Below are 25,032 nucleotides of genomic sequence, written 5' to 3'. Positions count from 1 at the left end.
CATCCAGAACTTACGTGATTTCGAGTGTCGCACCATTTTAACACAACAGCCATTGCATGTCATCAACGGTGGCTGATCTCTTGGCAATGCAGTATAATTGAATGGATCCTTGCATCGGGCATCTGTCCACGAGTCACATTCATAGCAGTATATTGAACGCGCTATATATATTCAATATTGTTTTCGGTACACATCCATTGGAGATTTTTCCCAAAGAAAACAAAAATAATATTAGTAAACGATATGAGACAAGTTGTTACAAAATGAAATAAAAATATTTTACTTTTATTGTTAATAAACAAAAGCAACGTTCACGAAAAAATAACTTTCTCTATTTTAAAAAAGAACTACACAAATAATCTCTTTTTTTTAAGAAGCTCTTGTGATTAGTAGTTTTTTAGACTCAGGCTTAAACACAGCGTGCAAAAAAAACCAAACACTCACTATTTGGAACAAACATTTTTACTTTAGGAAAAACAAAATAGGATTGATTTTTAAACTATAGATTTTAATGAATAAATAAATAAATGATTTAACAGAAATAAAAGTATTTTTCGGGACTTGGTGGTGGGGGTTTTATTTATCAAAGATTTCTTTTCATCGTAGCAACTCCTCTTTCAAAGTTTGAGTTGCAAGCTATTCCAAACCCTCATCCACACATTCACAATGATCATCCTTCCAAATTCCGTAATTACAGTTCTACAACTACACTCTGTAAAGGGGCGCTTTTCAAAATTCAACACCTTATCTGAAAGCTATACATTCTCTGTGATCCTTGTACCAAAATTCATAACTCCACCTCTAATCCAATATTTTAAACCAATTTTAATATCTTTGACTACTTTCTACAGCACGCATTTCCCACAATACCTCATTGTAAACATGCTAGATCCACAATGTCACGTATATCAAAATTCATAACTCCCAGCTACCTCATTAATTTATAATTCCACCTCTGCTCTAAGACTCGACATAAAATTAAGTACGTACGGTGCACTTAATTTTATGTCGAGTCTTATTTTCAGAAACCCCTTGGGGTTGTCTATCCCACACAACGTCAAGGATATCCAATTTCCAGCTCTATCCCTTCCCCAAATACCACATTATATACCATTTAGTAATACTACATCAAACCTATCCCACACAAAGTGATCTTATCCAAATGAAAATAATTTACTACCATTTAGTACTTTCCAAACTTTTCCATAACGTACACGCTAAGAGTATTAATGTAAAAATTCAGGTTTTAAGCACTATCCGTTCACAAAATACCAAATTTAGTACCACTTAGTACTTTTCTTATTATTATGGCACTCATTTCCATCAACACCTTTTTATATCAACCCCACTTTCCAAACTTAATTTTCATAGCAAAAGTCAAGATTTAAGATCTATCCGTTCACATAATAACAAATGCTCCATGCATCTTACTTTCTATTTCAGAATTCTAGTTCTATCCATTTGTCCAAGAACAATTGATTCAATTTTAATTACCTTTCAGTACACCTAGTACACCGTTCATGAATCAGTCAGTCACTCTCTCCTCATTCTACTGATGTGAGGTACTGATGTGAGGTACTGAGAGCACGCGTACGGTACTTTCATGGCAGAAGAACACAGGTAGATGCATTAACGCTTGGGAACATTGATATGTCAAAAATTTAAATGTTTTTTTTTTTTTTGAAATATAAGTAGATTTTTATTTCTTTTCTTATACGGCGTCATTCGGCGTTTATTATAATTCATATTTTTCAACAATTTTTACAAATTTAAATAATTTTTCATCCAACATTTTCCATTCCAAAATTAGTTTGACAGTTCATTGTCCCAGCAGCTGTGTCGATGCGTCTACCTATATTCTTCTACTATGAACTCTTATAAAAACTAACAGAAGTGCTTGTTCAAATCTACAATAATAATAAAGTCGTTAAATGCAATAGCGGTTCTGTCACCCTTAGGGACACGATTCGCGAGTGGCTTCTCGTTCGAAGAAAAATTCCCAGGTAGTACACTCGCTTGTCACTCTCGAATCAATAGAAAATGTGTCAGACGAAATGTCAAAATTTGTTTACGTGTTGTTTGCTGTTTGTTTATCTTTCGTACTGTGATTCCAATCACAATAAGTGTTTTGACAACTCTAGATCATCAGCTGCGACAAGACAAACAAAATTCTTATATTGGGGAAACCCGTGGAACAAGAATGGAATTTTTGTGTTATTCCACAAGATTGAATATAATTGGTATGACAATACAGTTTTATCCCAATAGTGTACAACGTGTTGCCCATTAACATCGAAAGTATGCATTTATTGTATTTTTTTATTAGATCCCAATATGGTAGAAGAATATAGGTAGATGCATCAATGCTTGAGAACATTGATATGTCCAATTTTTTAAATGTTTTATTATAAAGGTAGCTTTTTTAATGTTTTTTATACGACGCCAATAGACCTCTTATAATATGCACTTTTGGCAATTTTTTTTACAAATTTCAATAATTTTCATTTAACATTTTCAATTTTAAGATCAGTTTGACAGTTCATTGTCCCAGCAGCTGTATCGATGCGACTACTGGTATTCTTCTACCATGGATCCCAATCAAAAGCAACCACAACCCAGCAGCTGTATCGATGCGACTACTGGTATTCTTCTACCATGGATCCCAATCAAGTAGTAAGTAAGTAAGTTACTTTATTGAGTCTTCTTCTTTTCGATGGTACATTTAAATACAAAGTGAACGATTAACATGAATTGAGACTGTTAGAACTATTGTTGTCTTATTCTAACGTACAATGAAAGTGTATAATATGCTACATGCGAATTGTGAAATCAATACACAAAATGTAAACAATGAATGAAGTATATAAGGCTTGCTCCCGGCCTCAACTGTAACTAACAGTGCTAATGACTGTGTATAATAAATAAATAATTAACAAAATCTTAAAACTAGTTAACAAAATATGACATCAAAACGGAGTGACAGTCAGTGCTCTTACACAGAATGTGTAATTATACATAAAAATTTCTTATTCTTTGAATATCACAGTAAGTTTTCAGCTAATAAATCGAATTCTCATAAAGAGAGATCTACAGTATAGGCTGCTTAAAAGTAAAAGTGTATATATTTTGTAACAAATAATGAATTATTATAATTAACTAATTTTACTGATTAACCTCTGTGGGTTCCAGGTACTGATTTAATGTAGAAGCGTGGTAAGGTATAGTCATCTGCGACATCTTCAGTAGGTTCGTTGAGAATACCCACTGTAGACAGATATGACGAATCTGACCAGGATATATTTTTCTCGATTTCGTGGATTTCGCTTACAATATGGTTTTCGTGAGTAGCCAATTTCTCTACAAACTTCCTTTGAAGTTGTTGGGCGTACTTACAAAATGGCACAACGTTAGAGATTTTGTATATGTAAGTATTGGAGAATTTTTTGTGATGAGATTGATAATATTTGTTTGTGCATTTTCTTAAGACCTTTCTTTCCAGGATTTCCAATTCGTTGGCAACTATTGGGGAAATAGGAAACCAGATTGGAAACGCGTATGTTAGGATAGATCTAATTGCCACCTTATATAGGAGCAGCTTGGTGTTTTGAGGTAAATAATTGCTGTTAAGGATGTTTGAAAAACTCGCTAATATACCTTTAACTTTTTGCATGATGGAACGAGCATGGTCGTTGAATTTTAGGAGATGATTGAATGTTACACCAAGGTACTTTAAGGATGTGCTGAAAGGAATTTCTACTCCTTCTAAAGACAATTTTAATTGCTTGCTTTCTGGTACAACTTTTCGTGGGCATTTGCCCGACGCATTACGTATGCATATGGCTACCGATTTAGCGGCATTTATTTTAATACCCCATTGTTTATAAAAGTTGTTGATTATGTGTAGGTGTTCTGAAGCAACACTCAGGGCAATGACTGGCGAAGGATTATGTGCGTAGACTATGCAGTCATCTGCATACAGGATTGCTTTGGAATGTTGATACATGTGTGGAAAGTCATGAAGAAACAGGTTAAAAAGGTATGGTGCCAAGATACTACCTTGAGGAACGCCGCTATTTACGTGGCCCAAGGATGATGATGTATTCCGGATCTGAACCATAAATTTACGAGAATTGAAGAAACTCTTTAGCATTTTTATAATAAATGGATCTACTCCAAGTTGAATTAATTTGAACAAAATACCGAGGTGAGACACTGAGTCAAACGCTTTTTGTATATCCAATGATATTGCAACTGTGCATGATTGACTCCTTAAGTTTGTTGTTACGTCGTTATGAAACTTGAGAAGTGCGTGCTGAGTGGAATGTCCAGATTTGAAGCCAAATTGGTAGTTTGATATTGGATCAATAGTTAATTCATTGTTTAATTTTTCTTTCAGCACTACTTCCAGTATTTTACCAATATTTGACAAAAGGGAAATTGGGCGAAAGTCATCAACGTTGCAATTTGTTGTTTTCTTCTTGATGGGTATGATTTTGGCAACTTTCCATTGTTTGGGAAAGTATCCGTTGTTAATGCAATTATTGAAAAGGCACGTGAGTAAATTAATTGTGGATTCTGGAAATCTCTTGATTATAAAGTTTGAGATTTCATCAGGGCCGCTAGATTTTTTTGAATTGATGTTGAAAATAATGTTTTTTATATTTTCAGATGAAGTAAAGTGGTATGTGTCTGGATTGTGGAGAGAATTAAAATTTTCATCGAATGAATATATATGAGTTGGTGTTGAGTTGATACATGTTAATAGCGTAGAATTATGCTCATCTGAGGCAGGAAGTGTTGTTGAGCCTTCAAATATGGTGGAATAAAAATTCTTAAAATGATCTGCAATCTCGTTACTGTTTGTAATAGTGTTGTTAGCATGGTTGATCTGACGGCAGAAAGATGATTTATTGCTTCCTGTAAATCGGTGTATTTCTTTAAAGGCGGACGGACTAGGTTTGATTTTTTGCAATCTATCATTAAATATTTGGGCTGTTTCTATTTTGACTAGCTCCTTTATTATTATTTTCAAGAGCTGAATTTGATTAGAAAGAATGGAGTACTCACGGCTTGTCCTGTTGCCTGAACGATGGAAGATTTTTTTGAGATTTCGTTGCCATTGATGTTTAATTTGTAGGATTTTCTTGATTTTGTCCGAGTATGGTAGGCTCCTATCCTCTATTTTAAATTTTTCGGAGTGTATTTCATGGATGTTGGAAAAATGACTCTTAAAACCGTTTAGAGTGGTATCAATCTCGTCATTGGTCAGGTTCCTATTGATGGAAGGCATTATTTGACGTGAGATAACGTCTATGTCCTGACGAAAGTTATGCCAATTAGTGTTTTTATAAGATATGAAGAATTGCGGAGGCGTCAAATCGATGTTTAAATGATCAAGTTTTAGGTCTAACTTAATGGGGAAATGATCCGAGAAAGTGGGTCTAGTGGATATAGTATAGTTAGGATTTCTACTGTTGATTAAATGGTTGCTGAGTAGGAAATGATCCAGGTAAGAGGTACCACTTGGATACGATGGGCTAGTATCGCATATCCTGATGACATCCATAGAATTATCTGATAACCAGGACCTCAAGACTCTTCCATTTGAGTTTTCGTAGGAGTCGCCCCATGTTGGACTTTTGGAGTTTAAGTCCCCTCCAAAGATGAAACCATCAAAGTTGCTAGATAACTGAAGTAATGTATTCAGATCAAGATCGAGGCGCTGTACAGGATAACTGCACGGGATATATACCGATCCCAGAAGGTATTTTTTTGTTGAATTGTTAGATGAGATTTCTATAAGTGTCGTATTAATGCCAGTGGCCGGAACGGAAACTCTCTTGAATTGAATTGAGTCCTTGATGAAAATTGCAACTCCAGTGGGAGAATTATCGTAGACAAAAGTGTATCCACTTATTTTGACACGCATGTTGGATCTGAGATGACATTCCTGGATGAATGCTATATCGATGTTATTGTGAAGTAGTGTGTTTTTTAATTCTATTTGTCGACTTCTATCCACAAGGGATCGTACATTGAAAGTAAGAAATTTTAGTGATCTATGGTCCATAATTCAATTTAACTTTATTAAGAAGCATTAAAAATTGTTTTTTTGCTTCGGTTTTTGACAAGTTTTTATATTCTGTTAGGAATATTTGAATTTCTTGCTCTAAGGTCAGCTCTTCAGGTTCCAAAAAAAGATTTGCTAACTTAAGGAAGTCTTGAATTATTTGTGGTTTTTTGGTTGAATCTTGGGGAATAGATGTGACACTTTTAAATAAGTTTGAAAAAGTTTTTTCCGGTGAATATTTGGATGTGTTTAATGCTTTAGATACATTGTTTTGAGCTAGAGCTCTGTTTTCTAATGCTACTGCCATCTTTTTTTTCCTGTCGGAGGCATATTTTTTATAGGAGGGACATCCTCGCCAGTTGGCGGGATGGCCTGTTTTTTCGCAATTAACACAGTAAGGTTCCGAGGTGTCTGTCTTGGACCTTTTACATTCTCCAGGAAGATGTTTGTCTTTACATTTAACGCATCTGTAAGAGCAATTGCAATTACGTGCTATATGTCCGTGCCCTTGACATCTTCGGCATTGGACGAAGGTATCCCTTTTTTTGGGTTTCTCCCAGATTATGGATTGGTATTGCAGTTGGCGAATATGTGAAATTTCGCCAAACTTCTTTCCTGGCAATAAGCAAACTAAGAAAAGACCCGTATCAGTGTTGTTTTTAATTGATGTCGGTGTTCTAAATTTTGAGACACTGGCCACTGTTTCAGGAACTAACTGATCTAGTTCGTTTTTAATTGCCTCTGGTTCAGTTAGAGAGAAGAGGTTTCGGATTATCAGGGATGTCTGCTTTTGATCCTTGGGTGTGAAAGAGTATGACTGAATATTTTTTGACTTTAAAAGATCCATCATTGAGGTATGAACTTTAGAATCGGCAAAGTACAACTTACTTTTGTTTTTATTTATATTTTTAATTTTAAAATTGCACTGTGGGGATGCGGCACGTAATGACTCTACTAGAGAGTTTATGTTGACATTGTATGTAAAAATCGGTGGGCACCAAGAGATTTTTGGTTTTGGAGGAACATTGATTTTGGTTGTGGTCGGATTGCTGACAGGTGTGGAAATGTCAATGTCTGCCAATGCCCCCAAAATGCCAAATTTGTTTTGGTCCTGCGGGTTGTAGTTGGTTAATTTCTCAGCCAGATCCGATACATTTATTGATGATATTGCACTTTCTAGGCGCAGTCTCTTGCGTTCGTTCTGTTTTGTCTTGTTTTCTTGCATACTAGTGGAGTTTGCAAAAGCCGGCAATTGTTTGGAGGTTGATGCGATCTCTTCCGTGACATCAAACTCCATGTCGGGGGGAAGAGAATCGGGATCCTCCATTGCAAAATTATGCAATTTGGAGGTCTTTTTCTTATGATTCTATCTTTTTTTAAATAATTTTTAATAGAAACTTAAAACAGCACGTCTGGTATGTTGTAGGGTTCACTAGGTTTCGGATCCCAATCAAAAGCAACCACTTTCTGCGCACGAGAAAGAAACATGGTAGAAGAATACAGGTAGTCGCATCGACACAGCTGCTGGGACTATGAACTTTCAAATTGATTTTGGAATTTAAAATATTGAATGAAAAATTATTGAAATTTGTAAAAATTGTTGAAAATGCATATTTTTACAACTGCAGATTGCATCGTTTAAGAAAACATTTTAAAATCTACATATTTTTGGCAAAAAATATTAAATTTCTTGACATATTAATTTTTCCAAGCGTTGGTGCATCTACCTATATTCTTCTACCATGTTGGGATTTAATAAAAAATGCAATAATTTGAAATTGCTTCAAATTCGGTTGCAAAATAAATGCATACTTGCGATGTTAATGGGTAACACGTTGTACAATATTGGGATAAAACTGTATTGTCCTACCAATTAGATTCAATATTGTGGAATCCCAAAATTTGAAAATTGAAGAAAAAAAAGAAAAATAAACAAAACCAACGCATTAATTTCGATGAAGGTGTTAAATTACGGTATGGCAACATTGTTTCAAGGGATCACAAATTGCGATATTTTTTCCAAAATCGAAAATTGTGAACCCTTTTTTACGTTTTTTCTTCTCGCTAATCGTGGCCCGGCTATAATGGCCCCCTTTTAAGCCAGCTGACTACCAAATGTAATATTAAAATGTATTATTGTGATTGAAATCACAAAAAAACCAACAGCCAATAAAGTGTAAACAAATCTTAAATCTGTTTTTTAATATTTGCAGGAACACCTTGTTACGGCGGTAATTGTGGTTTAAAACTCAGAGAGTCAAATCACAATAGTGCAAAACTACTAATTTTTTGTCGAATCGTTGCATGGTAGAAGAATATAGGTAGATGCATCAACGCTTGCGAACATTGATATGTCAAAATTTTAAAATAATTTTTGTCTAAAATAAGTACATTTTTATATTTTTTCTTATACGAGGCAAATCGGAGGTTTTTACAATATGCATTTCTCAACAATTTTTACAAATTTTAATAATTTTTCATTCAACATTTTCAATTCCAAAATCGGTTTGACAGTTCATTGTCCCAGCAGCTGTGTCGAAGCGACTACCTGTATTCTTCTACCATGAATCGTTGTCAAAAGTAGTCTTCTTGGCCGACCTTACATAGACCTCGATATAAATATCACTATTGTGATTTGTCAATTACCACTGTTAACCGGGACAAATTGTTAGAAATTTGTCTTTTAAGGGTTAAAATACACACGTATGTCTTCTATACCCAATTATTTTTTTTATAAGTTCCAAAGATCAAAATTATAGCATATGGAAGCTCATGCCTGGTGTAGGTTGATAATGGCCAGCATGCTTCAAAATACAGTGTATAAACAATTTATGCACGAAAACTTGATAACAATGAAAAAATTGAGAAATACCAAATTTATATAAAACGTCTTAATTAAGTCAGACTTATTTTGATTGTTCAATTATCAGCATTAACCCGAATAAAGTTTTGTATTTTAATATACTTTTATAGCACGTTTATATAAAAAATCTTTACCCGCGTTAACCGTAATTATTGTCCAAATACAATTAATTTCACATTGTCAAATTTATGTGATTGGTCAGTTATGAGCATTTACCCAGATAAACTTTCTGTATGTAAACATACTTTTAATTTGAATTCTGGGATATGAAGCGTGACAGAAAAAAGCGAGTTTTTGAAAGGCAGAGAGGAAGGCCCGAAGAAAAAGTTAAATGTTTATCTTTTCCTCAACCCTCTTTGTTCCCAGAAAACACACTTTTTTGTGAACATCTATACGGATTTATAGCATGTTTACATACAAACCTTTTGAAGCGATTACCACGGTTAGTTAATAATTCACAATAAACTTAAATTATGTTGTTCATAGTCAAATTTATTGTGATTGATCAATTATTACAACTAACTTGGCTGAAAATTTGTGTGTGAATTTCTTTGCTCGTGGTTAAATTAAAGTTCTTTTAGCTTTTTAAATTAAAATAGAACCGATTTTAAATTTTTTTTCATTATCATCGAACTTTCGTGTTTATGTAGAGTTGATATTTAAATAAAATTATAATTTCGAAACCACAATGCAAACGTTCTATAACATAACAAACTCGTCACTGAAACTACATTTCTACACTAAGAAGAACACGAGGGGGCAAATGTATGTTTGATTTTTAAATATATTACAATAGATATTGGTTTGGATATTGTTTTGGATAAAGAAAAAGGTACAGTGATAGCCATTGAAAGCAGGGTAAAAAAGAAGGGCTTGAAATGAAAACATATTGTTGTATTTTTTTATTATAATTTCATGTTGGAATTACAAAAGCTGAAACCTGTATTTGTTTTTGGAAAGTTGTAAATTCAAATGCATGATTTTTTTTTTATAAAAATTGTTATTCATAAAATGCTTGGCAAATTATAGAAAAATAAGAAAAACCTCATTCAATTATTTTTTTGTATTCTTTCTTCTCTTTTTTTCTTATTTTCACAAACTCTGTTTTTTATTATATTTTTCTGGTTTTAATTAACATCAAAAAATTGAAAACTATTTAAATTGTTTAATTAGTTTTTGGTTATACATGTAAAGAAAAAACATCATGAAACAACAAAAAGAGAGTGGGGTTGCTTTTTGTTTGTTTGTTTTGATATAAAATAATGAATGATTTAAACTTTGATTTGATTTGATTACCAATTGATTTAATAAAAAAACAAAATGTTTGTTGGGATGAGCTAAAAATCGTTAAGTAGAAAAATTTTCAATAAAATTCATACTTTGACATTCAGCTGACACTTGTGGAACCCAAGCGAATAATATAACTCCAAATAAGGCTGCAATAGAAAGAGAGTAGTGTAGAAGAAGACGGAGAAAAAAAAAAAACAAACGAACAACAATACAATGACCAAAACTGTTTATAGAGAGAGAACGGGGTGATTGTATGAGAGAGAGAAAGAGTTTACATAAAAAGAGAAATTTAATGGACAAATGTTTTCTTTACTAATTCCAGAAATACCTACAAGGATTTTACTTTGGCATTTGATATTCTTTTTACAAGGAAGGAATTATGACTACCTTAAAATTGGGTTTCCAAAAATGCTAAACCTAGTTTCCAAAAAATTATTAACAATTCCATATTCTGTACAATATTTATATTATAGTCCAATGTATATTGGGTACAATTCAATTCTTTTCTCAAATTGTGCTACTTTTTTAATTCATAAAATAATAATAATAATTTAACAACAAATAAACAAATCAATTATAGACAACTTTTTACATTGAGGATTAACGAATTAGCAGTGTATTTTTTTTCATAAATTTTTGCTTTGTTAGACAAAATGGGTTAATTTGAAATTACAAAATAAAAACGTATCTAATTTAATGTTTTTGCTTTTTGATAGAGTTCCCAGTTGAGTGAAATGAGAACATAAGGGAAATTTTCAAATGATTTGTTTGGAAATTGGGATCGAAACATTTGAAATTCCGAAAATCAGGTCCGATTTACTTTGTTTTCAGTACTAAACATCCTAAGAATAATGTCAATGTCAGTGCGAAATTTCAATTTATTTTTGGACAGACGGGCATTGCTAAGAGCACGTTTACATACAAATGCAACACAAAAAAGGATTGTAGGAAAAACCTTGTAGATTATGAAAGTAGTCACCTTTGGCACGAATTATGGCCTGCCCGAATGTTGCTCTGCGGTATTTTGGCCCATTCCCGGCGAAGCGCTTGCTTGAGGTGATCGACACTTTGGAATATTTTAGTGCCAACCTTGCGTTCCAAAATCCTCCAGACACAATAGTCCAACGGATTGGTATCCGGAGATTTTGGTGGACATTGTTCGCTGGAAATGAAGCGAGGAACCCCATTTTGTAACCATTCTTGGATGGCGCGTGAGTGCGATGATGCTGAGTCCTGTTGGAATGCCCAAGGTCTGCGGCCAAAATGTTTGCGTGCCCAATGCTTTAATACACCCTCCAGAATATTTTCGCGATAAAATTCGGCATTTATTCTGATGCCACGGTCGATTAATATGAGCAGAGAGTGACCATCGGCTGTTATGGTGGCCCACACAAACATCATGGCCGGCGCTTGAGTTCTGGTGGCCAACCAAATGTGGACATTTTCAGCTGACCTCTTGGGCAAGTAAAAACGATCATTTTGTTCGTTTACAAACTGTCGGACAAGGAATGTTTTCTCATCGGAGAAAACCAAATTCGGCAGTTCACCACTTTCGGCCAAGCCAAGCAACTCTTTAGCTCTTTTGAGTCTATTTTCTTTCTGTAGCGGTGTAAGTTCTTGCACTTTTTGGAATCTCAATGGCTTTACCCCGAGCTCATTTTTCAATATTTTCCGAATAGAATATTGCGATATGTTCAGCCCACGGTCCATTTTTCGGCCACTGCGACGCGGGTTTCGATCAAGACGCTTCTTTACTTTTCGAAGCATTTCTGCTAATGTTGCTGTTTTCTTCTGTCCACTTCCTTGACGTCGGGCTACGCCACCAGTATCACGGTAACGAGCGATGGTACGAGACACAAAAGATTTATTCACATTTAAATGGTGGAGTGCTCTAGCGATAGCCACTTGTGGTTTTCCAGCCAAATCTAAAGAAATCACACTATCACGTTTGAATTTCATCACGAATAACTTTTTTTTGGAAAGTTTTTAACCAAAATGCTTTTGTACGCTTGTAAACAATATAATGAGCTGTCACTGGAATAATTTTTATAGCTGTCGGACGAGTGGCTTGGAAATGACAGCAGTCTGAGGTTGGTTGCAGTTTTTTCATCTCACGATGTATATAAATTTCTAATGTATTTGCATTTTTCGTTAAAAAACACGAGGACTTATGAGTCCAAATCGATCTAAGTCAACCTACACCGCTTGGTGCTTTCACAATGATAAAATGATACAGATAGGCACATCAACACAGCTGATGGTACAATGAGATGTCAAAACATTTTTGGAATTCTAAATTTTGAATGAAAAATTATTTAAATTATTGAAATTTATCACGTAAATCGCGTATCATAAGCTTCTGAACGGAATCGTATAAGAAAATATTTTCAAATTCATTTATTTTTGCAGATATTTTAAAATATTTTTGACATTTCAATGTCCGCTAGTGTTGATGCACCAACCTGTGTTCTTCTACCATGGCTTTCACTTAAAACCCTGCTATGTTTCTCCGCTACTTTTTAGGAAACAATATTTAAAAATCCACAATTTCGAATAGTTTTCATTTCATTATTGTTTTGGGAACTCTATTTTCAAGCAAATACCTCAAATATTTCATTTTTTATTGCGGGCATTGTTTTATATCGACTTACATGGAAAACAATTATCCGCATTGATGAATTTGAGAGAGGCGCACAAAACTTTTGTTTTCAAATCGATTTTGATTTTAGAATTTTGAACCAATCCAATGTTTTTTGTTTTGAAAGAAATCATCGAATTTTATTTTGGTTACATGGAAAACAAACAAAAAAACAGTAGAATATGAAATAATAAAACAAAACGATTTGTAATTTGAAAACATAAAAAAATTAAATACCCAGTTTATTAAGTTAGTTTTGGTTTTTTTGTTATTAAAACAATTTGCAATAAAAATTGTTAATAATTTTCAAACGGCGAAAATTCAACACCTACACTTTGATGTTTTAATCGATTTTAAATGATATTGAAAAATGATTTTATTTTGATTATGAATAGGCGGCGAAGATGGTTTTATTCGTGTTCATTAGTTTCCGATAATAAACACACACACATAGGCAGCAGCACCGAATGAGGCACAGTATTTCGAAATTAAAATTTTAAATATTAAGGCATTATCAGACGAAATGGGTAACACTTGCATATGTTTTTTATATCCTTTGATTACATTGTGATTTTATTGTTTTTATGATATTACTCTACACCTCATAGTGGTAAGAGTATTATGTCTTTGTGTAACATGAAGATGATAGCCCATAGTTATTTTTGATTTCAGATCCATAGTTACTTTCAATTTTTGAGTCGATTTATGCATGTCAGTCCGTCTGTCCATGCATTCTTGTGAACAAAATGCAGGTCACATTTATTATCCGATTGAGTTGGAATTTTTCAAACCATATTTGTTTGGTCCAAGGGCGAACCCTGTCGAATGACCTGAATTTTGGCACATCCGACCAATTAAGTCAAGAAGCAAGCTATAGCTTCCATATATATGTTTCATCCAATTTGGATATTTGTTACCAGAAATCAGGTACAGTCCACAAATACCTCTGCAACCTTTATAAAGATAGGTTCAGATTTGGATATAATATCTTTAACCGATTCCGGGTTAATTGTGCACCAAATGGCCAATATCAGCCCAAATGACCTGAATTTTAGCACATCCGACTGAATTCAGTCTAGAAGCAAGTGCATCAAACTGCTCACATATATTTCCTTAACCGATCCCATATATATCCTTAATCCGAATTCATGTTTATTGTGCAAATAATGGCTAATATCAGCCCAAATGAAGTGAATTTCGGGACGTTCGTTTCCATTTGGTAGAACTCTGCTCCGATATATATTTTTATACCCTCCACCATAATATGGAGGGTATATTAAGTTTGTCATTCCGTTTGTAACACCTAGAAATATACATTTTAGACCCCACAAAGTATATATTCTTGATCAGCATAAGATTCTATGCCGATTTAACGATGTCCGTCCGTCTGTCCCTATGTGGAAATCACTCTAGCTTCCGAACGAAATGAAGTAGATTGATAAAATTTTAATCAAATGTATATTATGTCTGACATGACTTTTGGTACTGAAAATGGGCCATGTAGTTCCACGTTTTGGTATAACCCCCATATAACGGTACCTCCCGATATCCGGTTTTTTTGATGATTTTATGATAATTGTTTCAAATTTGTTATTTGAAGTTCGTAATGAATACTATAGCCTATGACAGAAAATTGTTTGTACAGATCCACGTCTTCCCATATCCCCCACATAACGGTACCTCCCGATATATTTGGTATTTTTATGATTTTAGCGACATTATTCATCGGAATTGTTTCAAAATTGGTATTTGAAGTTCGCAATGGATACTTCAGCCTATGAAAACCGAAAATTGTCTGTGAAGGTTCACGTCTTCGTATAGCCCCCATATAACGATACCTCCCTATATTCGGTACTTTGTTGATTTTAGCTACATTTTTCACCGGAATTGTTTCAAATTTTTTAATTGTAATTCGTAAAGGATACTACAGCCTATGAAAACCGAAAATTGTCTGTGCAGGTCCACGTCTTCTTATAGCCCCCATATAACAGTACTTCGATATGTTTTTTATTTTTTAGATTTTAACAGAATTTTTAACGGATTTTATTTTTTGAAAATTGCCAAATTCGTCCCAAATGCTGTAGGGTATTCCAAGTTCGGCCCGGCCGAACTTATAGCTTTTTTAATTGTTTTTAATATAATCCTTCTCCAACTGACATCATGCACTATATAGCAATGCTATTTGGTATGAAAGATAATAATGTCTCTGTCAAAATTTAGAGAAAATCGATTCAGAATTGGATACGCCTCCCCCTCTGAAGCCAAATTATTGTTACTTTAAAGCGAAATGTTGATAGGTGGTATGACCTACTATAAATAAATTATTTCGCTCTACTAAATATACATAGTGGTGTAGGGTATCATATAGTCGGCCCGCCCGACTTTTAACTTTTCCTTACTGTTTTCCGATGAAAATAGGGTTCGCTGTAATCGAAAGAGCATGTTTGTACCATGGTAGAAGAATACAGGTAGTCGCATCGACACAGCTACTGGAACAATGAACTGTCAAATAAATTTAGAAATTGAATGTTTTAAATGAAAAATTATTCAAATTTGTGAAAATTGTTGAAAAATGCTTATCATAACAACAAAAAATCAAAAGTGCTTCTTTTAAAAAAAAAAATATTAAAAAAAATTTTTTGACATGTCAATGTTTGCAATCTGTATTCTTCTACCATGTCATGTACTTATGTGTGTCACAACTTTAATGTCATCCATGTATCACACGTTATGTACAACTGCTACGTATGGAAAATTTGACATTACACATGTAAAAAACATTTGGTCTAATAGAACCTTTAAATAGATAAAAATTGAAATAATACCGGCTTTCTAAGATCGTTAGGTTGTGCCGAAAATTGTAAGTGTAAATATGACAAACATTTATTTTGAATTTCGGAATACTGTTTCACTCTTTAATTGTTCTTTAATATTGAATATTAATGGTATTTTTAAAGAACTAAAAAAAGCTCATATTTGAAGAAAATATAATTTAAAGAGTTCTCTGCCCGCTCATGAATCGTGTGAATTGTGTGAGTGTATCTTAGATGAGTTTATTGAAACTGACAAAATAAGAACGCCAAAATTGTGTATATGTATGAATGTTTTAATGTTAATGATTTGTTGTTGCTGCTTATTTCATTATTATGATATTCTAATTAATAAATAATTAATTCCAACTTACCTGCTATTGTTATTAACCATCTGTGTGTCGGTAATTGGTTTTGTATTGAAAATGCCATGTTTAATGATGATGAGATGGTCTTTTGTTTTCTAATTCAAATTAAATTGAATTCTTTTCTACAAAGAGTAAAAATAAAAATTCTAATTTTATATATGTTATAAATATTTAAACAGAGATATATATTTACATCAATTTACGCTGTTAATTGATTTCCAAGCAACTTCCACAACTCAGCTAAAGAAAATTGTGTTAAAAATCGTACCTGTTGTATGTATCTTCTTCTTCTTTTGTTTTGGGATTTTTTTTCGTTTTCAATGTTTATTTCGCAAATTTTGTGGTGAATTTTAATTCTTCCCCAAATCAAGAGATTCTTGTCGTTTTTTTCCTTTCTGTTTGCGATTTATGATTGAACAATTAATGGGTTGCTTTTAACGTTGAATCTTCTGCTGCTGCTGTTGATGCTTGTCTCTGCCTCACTCATTCTGTCTTGTCATAATCACCCGCTTGATTGGCTTGTATCACATTTCACAGATGGGGGTAATCGCCACTTTAATGGACAAATTGAAAGAAAAGCAAAAGAAAACATTTAACATTAATATTAGTTACAAGAACAAAGGGAATTGTGGGGGATAAATATTACAAAAAATATATTTTTGCATTTTTATAATTTTGTATAGATTATGTATTTAAAACAAATATACATTTAATATAGAAAGAAAACTAATAAACACACATAAAATAGCAATACAATTTTATACATAATAACAAGCCACCAGATTTAAAATTGAAATATTAAAGAAATGTTTTGAAATGACTTTGCTTTCTTAATTTTACCATGAGTCTATTTTTCTGAATGTTTAAAGAATATTATTGAAGCCCTCATAAATCAAATTAGTTTGGTATTTTTAAAGGAATTTTTTGAAGAACTACCAGATCTTTCACATTGGATTTTCTAAATATATTTCTGAAGGTCTGAATTGTGGACTTTAATGAATTTTCTTAAGGATGTACAAACCATTTAATGTTGGAATTCTTAAAAAGTATTTTTTGAAGGACTTGCAATCCAGAATCTTGAATTTTAAAAAATATTTTTGATGAACTATCAGTTGTTTTTTCCTGGAATTTTTAGAAATATTTTTGAGATCTGAATCGTGAATTTTTAAAGAATATTTATGAGGGACGTTTTCAAATGATAAGACCATTAGTTCTCTTCAATTTTTTTAAAATATATATGATGGTCTGATTCGTGGATTTTCGAAAAATATTTTTGACGGACTATTAGTTCTTATATTCTAGAATTTTTAGAATACTTTTGATGGTCTAAATTGAGGATTAAAAAAAAATATTTTTGAAAGACTAACAGTCATTTTATCCTGGATTTTTTTTAAATATATTTGAAGGTCTAAACCTAAAACCTGTAAGGTAAAACTTCTGAAGGCCCTTCAATGTTTTTCTCCTAAATTTTTTAAAATAATTTATGAAATTCTGAATCATAGATTTTGCAAGAATGTTTTTGACAGACTATAAGGCCCTTTATCCTAGAATAAAACCAGTAAAGAAAGTCTTAAAGTCGGGCGGGGCCGACTTTGTGATACCCTACACCACTTTGCTAATTTAGTAGAGCTGCGCATAACAATTAAAAGTTTTTATGGGAGAATTCATTCATACACGCTATGTTATAATTATAATTTAAAGTTCAAAGAACTTGTATTGCCCATTTGGTGCACAATTAATTTGAAATCGGATTAAGATATATATGGGAGCTATATCCAAATCGAAACCGATCTCGATAAAATTTGGCAAAGATTTCTGAGCTGTATTTGATATATTTCCCTGAATATCGTTGTTACGGAGTGCATATTACGGCTGTGGGTAACAAATATGACAAATCGGATGAACAGTATATATGGGAGCTATAGCTATATCTGAACCGATCTTCACCAAATTTGACATACTAGCTTCTAAACTCAATTCGGTCAAATTTCATCCAATTCGGTGCCAAATTTCATCCAATTTGGGCAAATATTAGACGTTTGGTGCACAATCAAAGGTAAATCGGACGAAGTTATATATGGGAGCTATATCCAAATCTGAACCGATCTCGATAAAATTTAGTAAATGTATTTCTGAGCTGTATTTGATATATTTCTCCAAATATTGTTGTTACAGAGTGCATATTACGGCTGCGGAGGACCAAAATAACAAATCGGATGAACAATATATATGGGAGCTATAGCTATATCTAAACCGATTTCGATCAAATTTGGCATACTTATTTTCAGGTCCAATCTGATCGTATGTGCAAAATTCCATAGTATTCGGACTGATATTACACGTTTGGTGCACAATAAAAGGCAAATCGGACGAAGATATATATGGGAGCTATATCTAAATTTTTACCGATTATCTCCAATTTCAATAGGGTTCGTCCTTGGGCCAAACAAATGATTTGTGCAAAATTTCATCTGGATAGGTCAATAAATGCGAACTGTACTTTGTTTACAAAAATACATGGAGAGACGGACGGACGGACATGCATAAATCGACTCAGAATGTGATTCTGTGCAGATCATCAAAAGGAACTATGGGTGAATCATGGATTTTTAAATAACATTTTTGAAGTTCTATATGTCCTATAATTCTAACATTTTTAAAAATATTTTAATGGTCTGATTCAGGATCTTCTATGAATAGTTTTTAATGAGTATTAGATTTTTTATCCTGGAATTTTTAAAAATATTTTTGGATATCTGAATCGTAGATTTTTGACAGACTCTAAGTCACCTTATACTAGAATTAGTAAAAGTTTGAGAGTCTGAATCGTGGGGTTTTTCTCATGTCCTATTCCCAGTCCTATTATGCTAACATTTTTTAAATATTGTTAAAGGACTGAATGTAGGATTTTCTATGAATAGTTTTTAATGATTATTAGATATTTTATCCTGGAATTTTTAAATATATTTTCGATGGTCAGTTATCAAGAATTTTAAACAAATATTATGTGGGACTATCAGACCTTTTATCCAGGAGTTCTTAAAAAGGTCTGGATCGTGGATTTTTAGGGTACATTTTTAAAGGACTATTAGTCCATTTATCATATTTTTTATTTTTGTTGAATGTCTGAATAGTGGATTTTCAACCATAGATATTTTACAGTTTATTTTTGTGTGTTTTGAAAGGCTAATAGCCCAAGTATACTGCAATTTTTGAAGAAAGCCGTGAATTTCATACCACAAAATCGTTAACTTAAAATATCTTTTTAGAGAACTATCAGACCTCAATGTGAATTCCCCTTGTCTGTCAGCCAGTCTATTTGTCACGATTTTAGGTAGAATCCTGATTTTTTTTTTAATTTTCTTTTGAAGGACATACAGGCTCAATAATTGTAGATTTTTAGGAATATTATTACAGGACAATAAATTATTTTTCCTGGATTTTTTAAAAATATTTTTAATGACTTTTATACCAAAAAAATGAGATTTTCTTAAAAGCCTATTTAATGATTTTTCGACAAATAATAGGGGATATTTTTTTAGAAAATTGTTCAAGAATTTTTAAACAAAATAATCGTAGATTTTCAAAGAAAAAATTTATTACAAAAAAGTATTTCCAAGGATATAAGCGTGGATTTTTTAAGAAAAATTGTTGAAGATATATTTGTTTTAATTTTAATGTTTTGAAGAAGTTTCAGATTTAGTAAGACTGCAGATTTTAGAACAGATTTGAGCAGATTATGAATGTAGAGCTAAAATTAGATGACACAAGTGTCGACGTTTTGGAAAAAAAAGATGTTAAAAATATGATTCCCAAACTTTACCTTCTTAGTTTTAATTCTAACATACCCGAAAAAATATTGACCGGTTCATGAAAACAAGTAATTGAGTTTTGAAATTCAAAGAACGTCAATTCACAATATAATATTTTGTCAAATTGTTGTCTTGGCCGACCTTATCTAGACCTTGGACCTTGGTATAAACTTGAAATTTCATATGCTACTTCTAGATATAGTGCTTTAGGTTATCACATGGTGGTTTACGCTTACCCGAAATCGTCTTACACTAATTGGTTACTGAATTTTCAAATATAAAATATTTGTTTTTAAATATTTTAAGAAAAATTGCCTTGGGCCAGCAGACCCTCGAATTTTTAACTAATTGTTGTGTCTAAAATAACCTTACTTTAAAACGAAAATATTAAAATGATAATTTTTTATTATAAATTCGGATTACAAAATCAAAAATAAAAATTGTCTACATATCAGCCGACCTACTGCTACTTACCCCTGGATCTGCTATGGCAGAAAAAACACATACAAACAAAACCCTTTCCCCCAATAAGCTTTAATACAATACAAATATAGGAATAAAATTTAAAAGTAAAAGCAAAACAATCTAAATGCAAATAGATGGACATTGAAATAAATTTTGCATACAAAATTAAACCATTTCAGTTATTAATAACAAAAAAATAAAACAGACAAAATGTCATCACAGCGTTCAGATAAAATTAAGTCATAATATTTGCTTGTCATTAAATTTATTTTTACGTATGGTATAGTGGATAAAAATAGGAAAACGTTTACGTACACCCGTTTGCATGTATATTTGAAAGTGTATGTGAGAATTTTTTATTTTGCTATTTCATAAAGCAAACACAATTTAGATCTCAATGTTATTTATTTTTTTTTAATAAATCATTTTTTTAAATATAAATTGGGCAGAAATTAAGTTGACACAAAAAATATTAATGTCAAGGGTGTTTAAAAAATTAATCAAGCGGAGATATGTCAGCAAGTTAGGTCCTATTTATTACACTTTGTTGCAAATCTATTAATTTGTATGCAAACCTCCAAGAAAATGCAATTAGCAGTTGTTTGTGGGTTTTTTGAGGTGAAAAATAAAAACATAAATAAGCTAATTATTTACTTAATTTCACCGAGAACACCTCACTACACATTTGTCAAATGTAAATGCATGGCTTTTGGCTACCCAACATACCCTTTTGTGTGTTAGGGAGAGCGTATGAGTGATAAGTTTATTTAATTTATAGTTTAGTACGTATACGCTCGTCTGTACTTGTTATGGGAAATAAACTACGAAGAGGATCAGGTTGAGGAGTGGTCATAACATGAAAGGGTGATTACAATTGTGAATTACGGGATGTAACGCTAGGTGTAATATTCTTGAAAAAATCGGTATTTGGTAGATCTGAAAATACATGACAAATATATCAAAATTTCAACATAAATATTAACGCATGAGGAGTGGCATGTTTTTCAGATATAGTTAATGTTCTCGTATCTGTGCCGACACCAAGAAAAGAGAAAACGTACTCATTACATTTTTTCTCCGGTATAAAAATTTAGTGTTTACGCTTCAATTGAAGAACTTTAAGGCGACTCGATTGAAATTGAAATTAGCGAGGCTATGTAATCAATGTAATCTCGTTTCAAATAATAATAACCATCTCTGCATTTTCTGTAATTTTTTTTTGAGTGATAAATTTTTCTTGTCAATAGATATTTATGTTGAACAAAATGTAAACATATAATTATACGAGGTTACCTTTTTAATTCTATCATGATAAATACAGTAACAGTAAAGAAACAAGGAATTAAAAGAAATGTATTTAATTGTCAAAAACTTAGGCTTGCAAATTCTAAAATAAAAATGTTTTGAACTTTTCTTTTAACGAATCAAATCAGCGGATACTCAAAATAGAAAGAAGAACTACAAGAAATTGCACTCAATACCAGAACTGTCAAAATTCCACTCTCGGTCTCCTTTGCAGAACTTTTGTGTTAACAGAGGACTTCGCTTGGCCGAAAGTGGTGATCTGCCGAATTTTGTTTTCTCCTATGAGAAAACATTCGTTGTCCAGCAGTTTATAAACAAACTAAATGATCGTATTAACTTGCAAAAGAGGTCAGCTAAAAATGTGCACCTTCGTGGTGGCCACTAGAACTCAAGCGCCGGCCATGGTGATGGTGTGGGCCGCCATAACAACCGATGGTCGTTCTCCGCTCGTATTAATCGACCGTGGTATCAGAATAAATGCCGAATATTATCGCGAAAATATTATGGAGGGTGTACTAAAACCTTGGGCACGCAAACATTTTGTCCGCAGACCTTGGAGATTCGAACAGGACTCAGCACGCGCCACCTAAGAATGGTTACAAAATGAGGTTCCTAGCTTAATTTCCAGCGTACAGTGGCCACCAAAATGTCCGGATACCAATCCGTTGGACTATTGTATCTGGAGTATTTTGGAAAGCAAGATTGGCACTAAAAAATACCAAAGTGAACCTCAAGCAAGCGCTTCGCCGGGTTTGAAGGCCATAATTCGTGCCAAAGGTGACTAATTCGAACAAATTTTTGAATATTTATTTAATTCTGATATCTTATATAGAATATAATTGTTTTGGAGATCATATTACGGATTTTGGGTACTTTGATCAGATGTTACACATTTTTTTGCACAATAAACGTAAAATTTGAAACATACTACATTACGAACTCCAAATACGAAAATTGAAACAATTCCGGTGAAAAGTGTGGCACAAATCATCAAAGTACCGAATATCTAAAGGTATAGTCGAAAACTTTGATCTACATGGACAGTTCTATGCAAGGACGTTTTCTACATTTAATTTACAGTAAATACATACAATTTAGAGTAAATTCGGATTAAAATTGTGGCTAAATCTGCCGGTACAGTTATATGGAGGCTATACCAAAACGTGGGCCTATATAGGCCATTTTCAATGCCCGAAGTCCAGCAGACCTAAAATACATCAGAGTAAAACGTTTCTTCTTCATCTTCATAGAGTCACTTTCTGAGTCGATTTATGCATGTCAGTCCGTCGTCTGTTCATTTATTTTTTGAACAAAATACAGGTTGCATTTATTATCCGATTGAAATGAAATTTTCCTTAAATCATTTGCCTGGTCCAAGGACGAACCCTATTAAACTTTATGACAATCGGTTTAAATTTAGATATAGTTCCCACATATATTTTTATTCCATTTCAGGTTTATTAGGCACCAAATGGCTAATATTAGGCCACATCAACAGAAGCTTGGCACTTCCGACGGAATTCAGCCCAGAAGCAAGAACTTCAAATTTGCGTGAAAATCGTTTCAGATATAGCTCCCATACATATGCTTCATCCGATATTTGATACCGGGCATCACATACAGCTCGAAAATACCTCTGCAAAAATTTATCGAGATCGGCCTAGATTTTTATATACATTCGATATACATTTTCATACGATTTTACGGTAATGGATTTTTTCATATTTAACCGATTTTTTCATTTGTCGAAAAACGGTCCGGTACATCTATTGCTCCAATTAGTATTATTCAATATAATTGTTATCGAAGTCATATCATGCACTATACAGCAATGTTATTAGGTACTAGAGGTAATGTGGCGTTTCCACTGCACTTGATTCGCTCTCAATTCGTTGTTTGACCCTTAACTATGAAAAAAGTACTTAATTCTTCACACAAAATTTCCTGAGCGAACACTCATATTTGTACATTGTTCAAATCAAATCACTCTCAGAACAACGAAAAAATATGTCCCACCCCTAACAAATGAGAGCATTTATCGAAAAAAATTAATTATGACATTTAAAAATTGAAAATAGAAAAATTTAATGAAATTTTGGAAAATTTTGGGAAGACTGAAATTTATGAATGAAAACTACAATGTAGAATAGCGTATGTACATTCAAACGAAAGTAAATTTTGTTTTCTCTCTCATCCGAGGTACGCATTTTGTGTACGAGTTGAAATTACCACAGAAAACAGGAAACAAAAGAGGCAATATTTTCAAAATGTTTGTATCGGCAGAAAAAATGTTTGACAAGTGTCTCTGCAGCAGAATTTAAAAATAGAAAAATACAAAAATATGTTCAAAATGTCAACATTTACGCAAAAAGTTGGAGACGTGAATGAAAATTATAAAATTAATGTTATAATAAATCTTTGGGAGAAAAATAATCATTTCTTCTATTCATATTAGTGAGAATTTAATGTATTTTAGTATAAATTCCCATTAAGATCAAAAAACAAAATTTTGAAAAAAGGAATTATTTTACTATGAATTACGAATCGTGCCGTTCATACGGTTAATTAATTTAATTCGTGTACCTAATTCTGAGAGCGAACAACGTTGTTCGGTTTCCAATGGAAACATACTATAAAAAAGCCTCAGTCAAATTTGTTGAAAATCGATTCAGAGTTATATATAGTTCCCAAATTGTGACTACTCTAAAGCCATGATACGCATTCAAGTAAGATTCACAGTTGACATGATCTACTTCACATAAATTCCCAATATAAACTTTTTTGTAGGGTATCATATAGTAAATTTAAATTTCATAAAGCGAGTTTTATTATATACTATTAATAGTATTATTAATATAAAATCATTATTCAGCCCAATTTTAAGTGTTTGTGAAATAAAACGATATTATTTGAGAGTGATTATTTCATAATTATTAAATTTAATCATTCCAATATTTTTACCAAACAAACGAAAGCAAATAAGAGATTGAAATTTGATTGTTTGATGAAAGACAGTTTCCAATTGTTTATTGTGTGTATGTTTTGTTTTCTTTTAGTTTTAGATCAGATACACTGAAGCATTTATGTGAATCAAACGAAAATATTAGAAGAAAATATATTTGCGGGTAATCGACAGTCGATTTTGCTATGCTACAATGATTTATTTAAAAAATAATTGCATAAAAAATATTACATTTAGGAAAATTGATATATTTATTTTGATGAACAGGGTAAGATGGAAAAACTGCAACCAACTTCAGACTGCTGTCATTTCTAAGCCACTCGTCCGAGAGCTAAATTCTAAAATTATTCCAGTGACAGCTCATTATATTGTTTACAAGTGTACAAAAGCATTTTGCTGAGAATTTTCCAGAAAAAAGGTTATTCGTGATGAAATTTAAACGTGATAGT

At 32.5% G+C, this 25,032-nt stretch overlaps 1 protein-coding gene across 10 annotated transcripts in view; it reads right to left on the bottom strand.

The window, feature by feature from the left end:
• Positions 1–25,032, bottom strand: part of LOC101890983 (protein quiver) — a 52,496-nt gene that overhangs the window by 14,564 nt on the left and 12,900 nt on the right. For 6 of the 10 annotated variants that reach the window (XM_005176753.4, XM_059120141.1, XM_005176752.4 and 3 more), the window contains 5 exons: positions 16,233–16,592; positions 16,046–16,161; positions 12,875–12,922; positions 10,313–10,369; positions 15–161 (listed from right to left, as the gene is read on the bottom strand). In XM_005176753.4, the coding sequence (XP_005176810.1) occupies positions 15–161; positions 10,313–10,369; positions 12,875–12,922; positions 16,046–16,103 (310 nt within the window). In that variant the 5' untranslated portion in view covers positions 16,104–16,161; positions 16,233–16,592. Of the gene's footprint in view, positions 1–14; positions 162–5,067; positions 6,945–10,312; positions 10,370–12,874; positions 12,923–16,045; positions 16,162–16,232; positions 16,593–25,032 lie in introns of those variants that run through there. The other 4 variants (XM_059120142.1, XM_059120146.1, XM_059120145.1 and 1 more) reach the window with 4 other exon arrangements.

Source organism: Musca domestica, unplaced genomic scaffold (genome assembly GCF_030504385.1).
Source record: "Musca domestica strain aabys unplaced genomic scaffold, Musca_domestica.polishedcontigs.V.1.1 16, whole genome shotgun sequence".
Taxonomy (NCBI): domain Eukaryota; kingdom Metazoa; phylum Arthropoda; class Insecta; order Diptera; family Muscidae; genus Musca; species Musca domestica.
The sequence above is the reverse complement of the archived record's forward strand: the minus strand, read 5'-3'. Positions and strand labels throughout refer to the sequence as shown.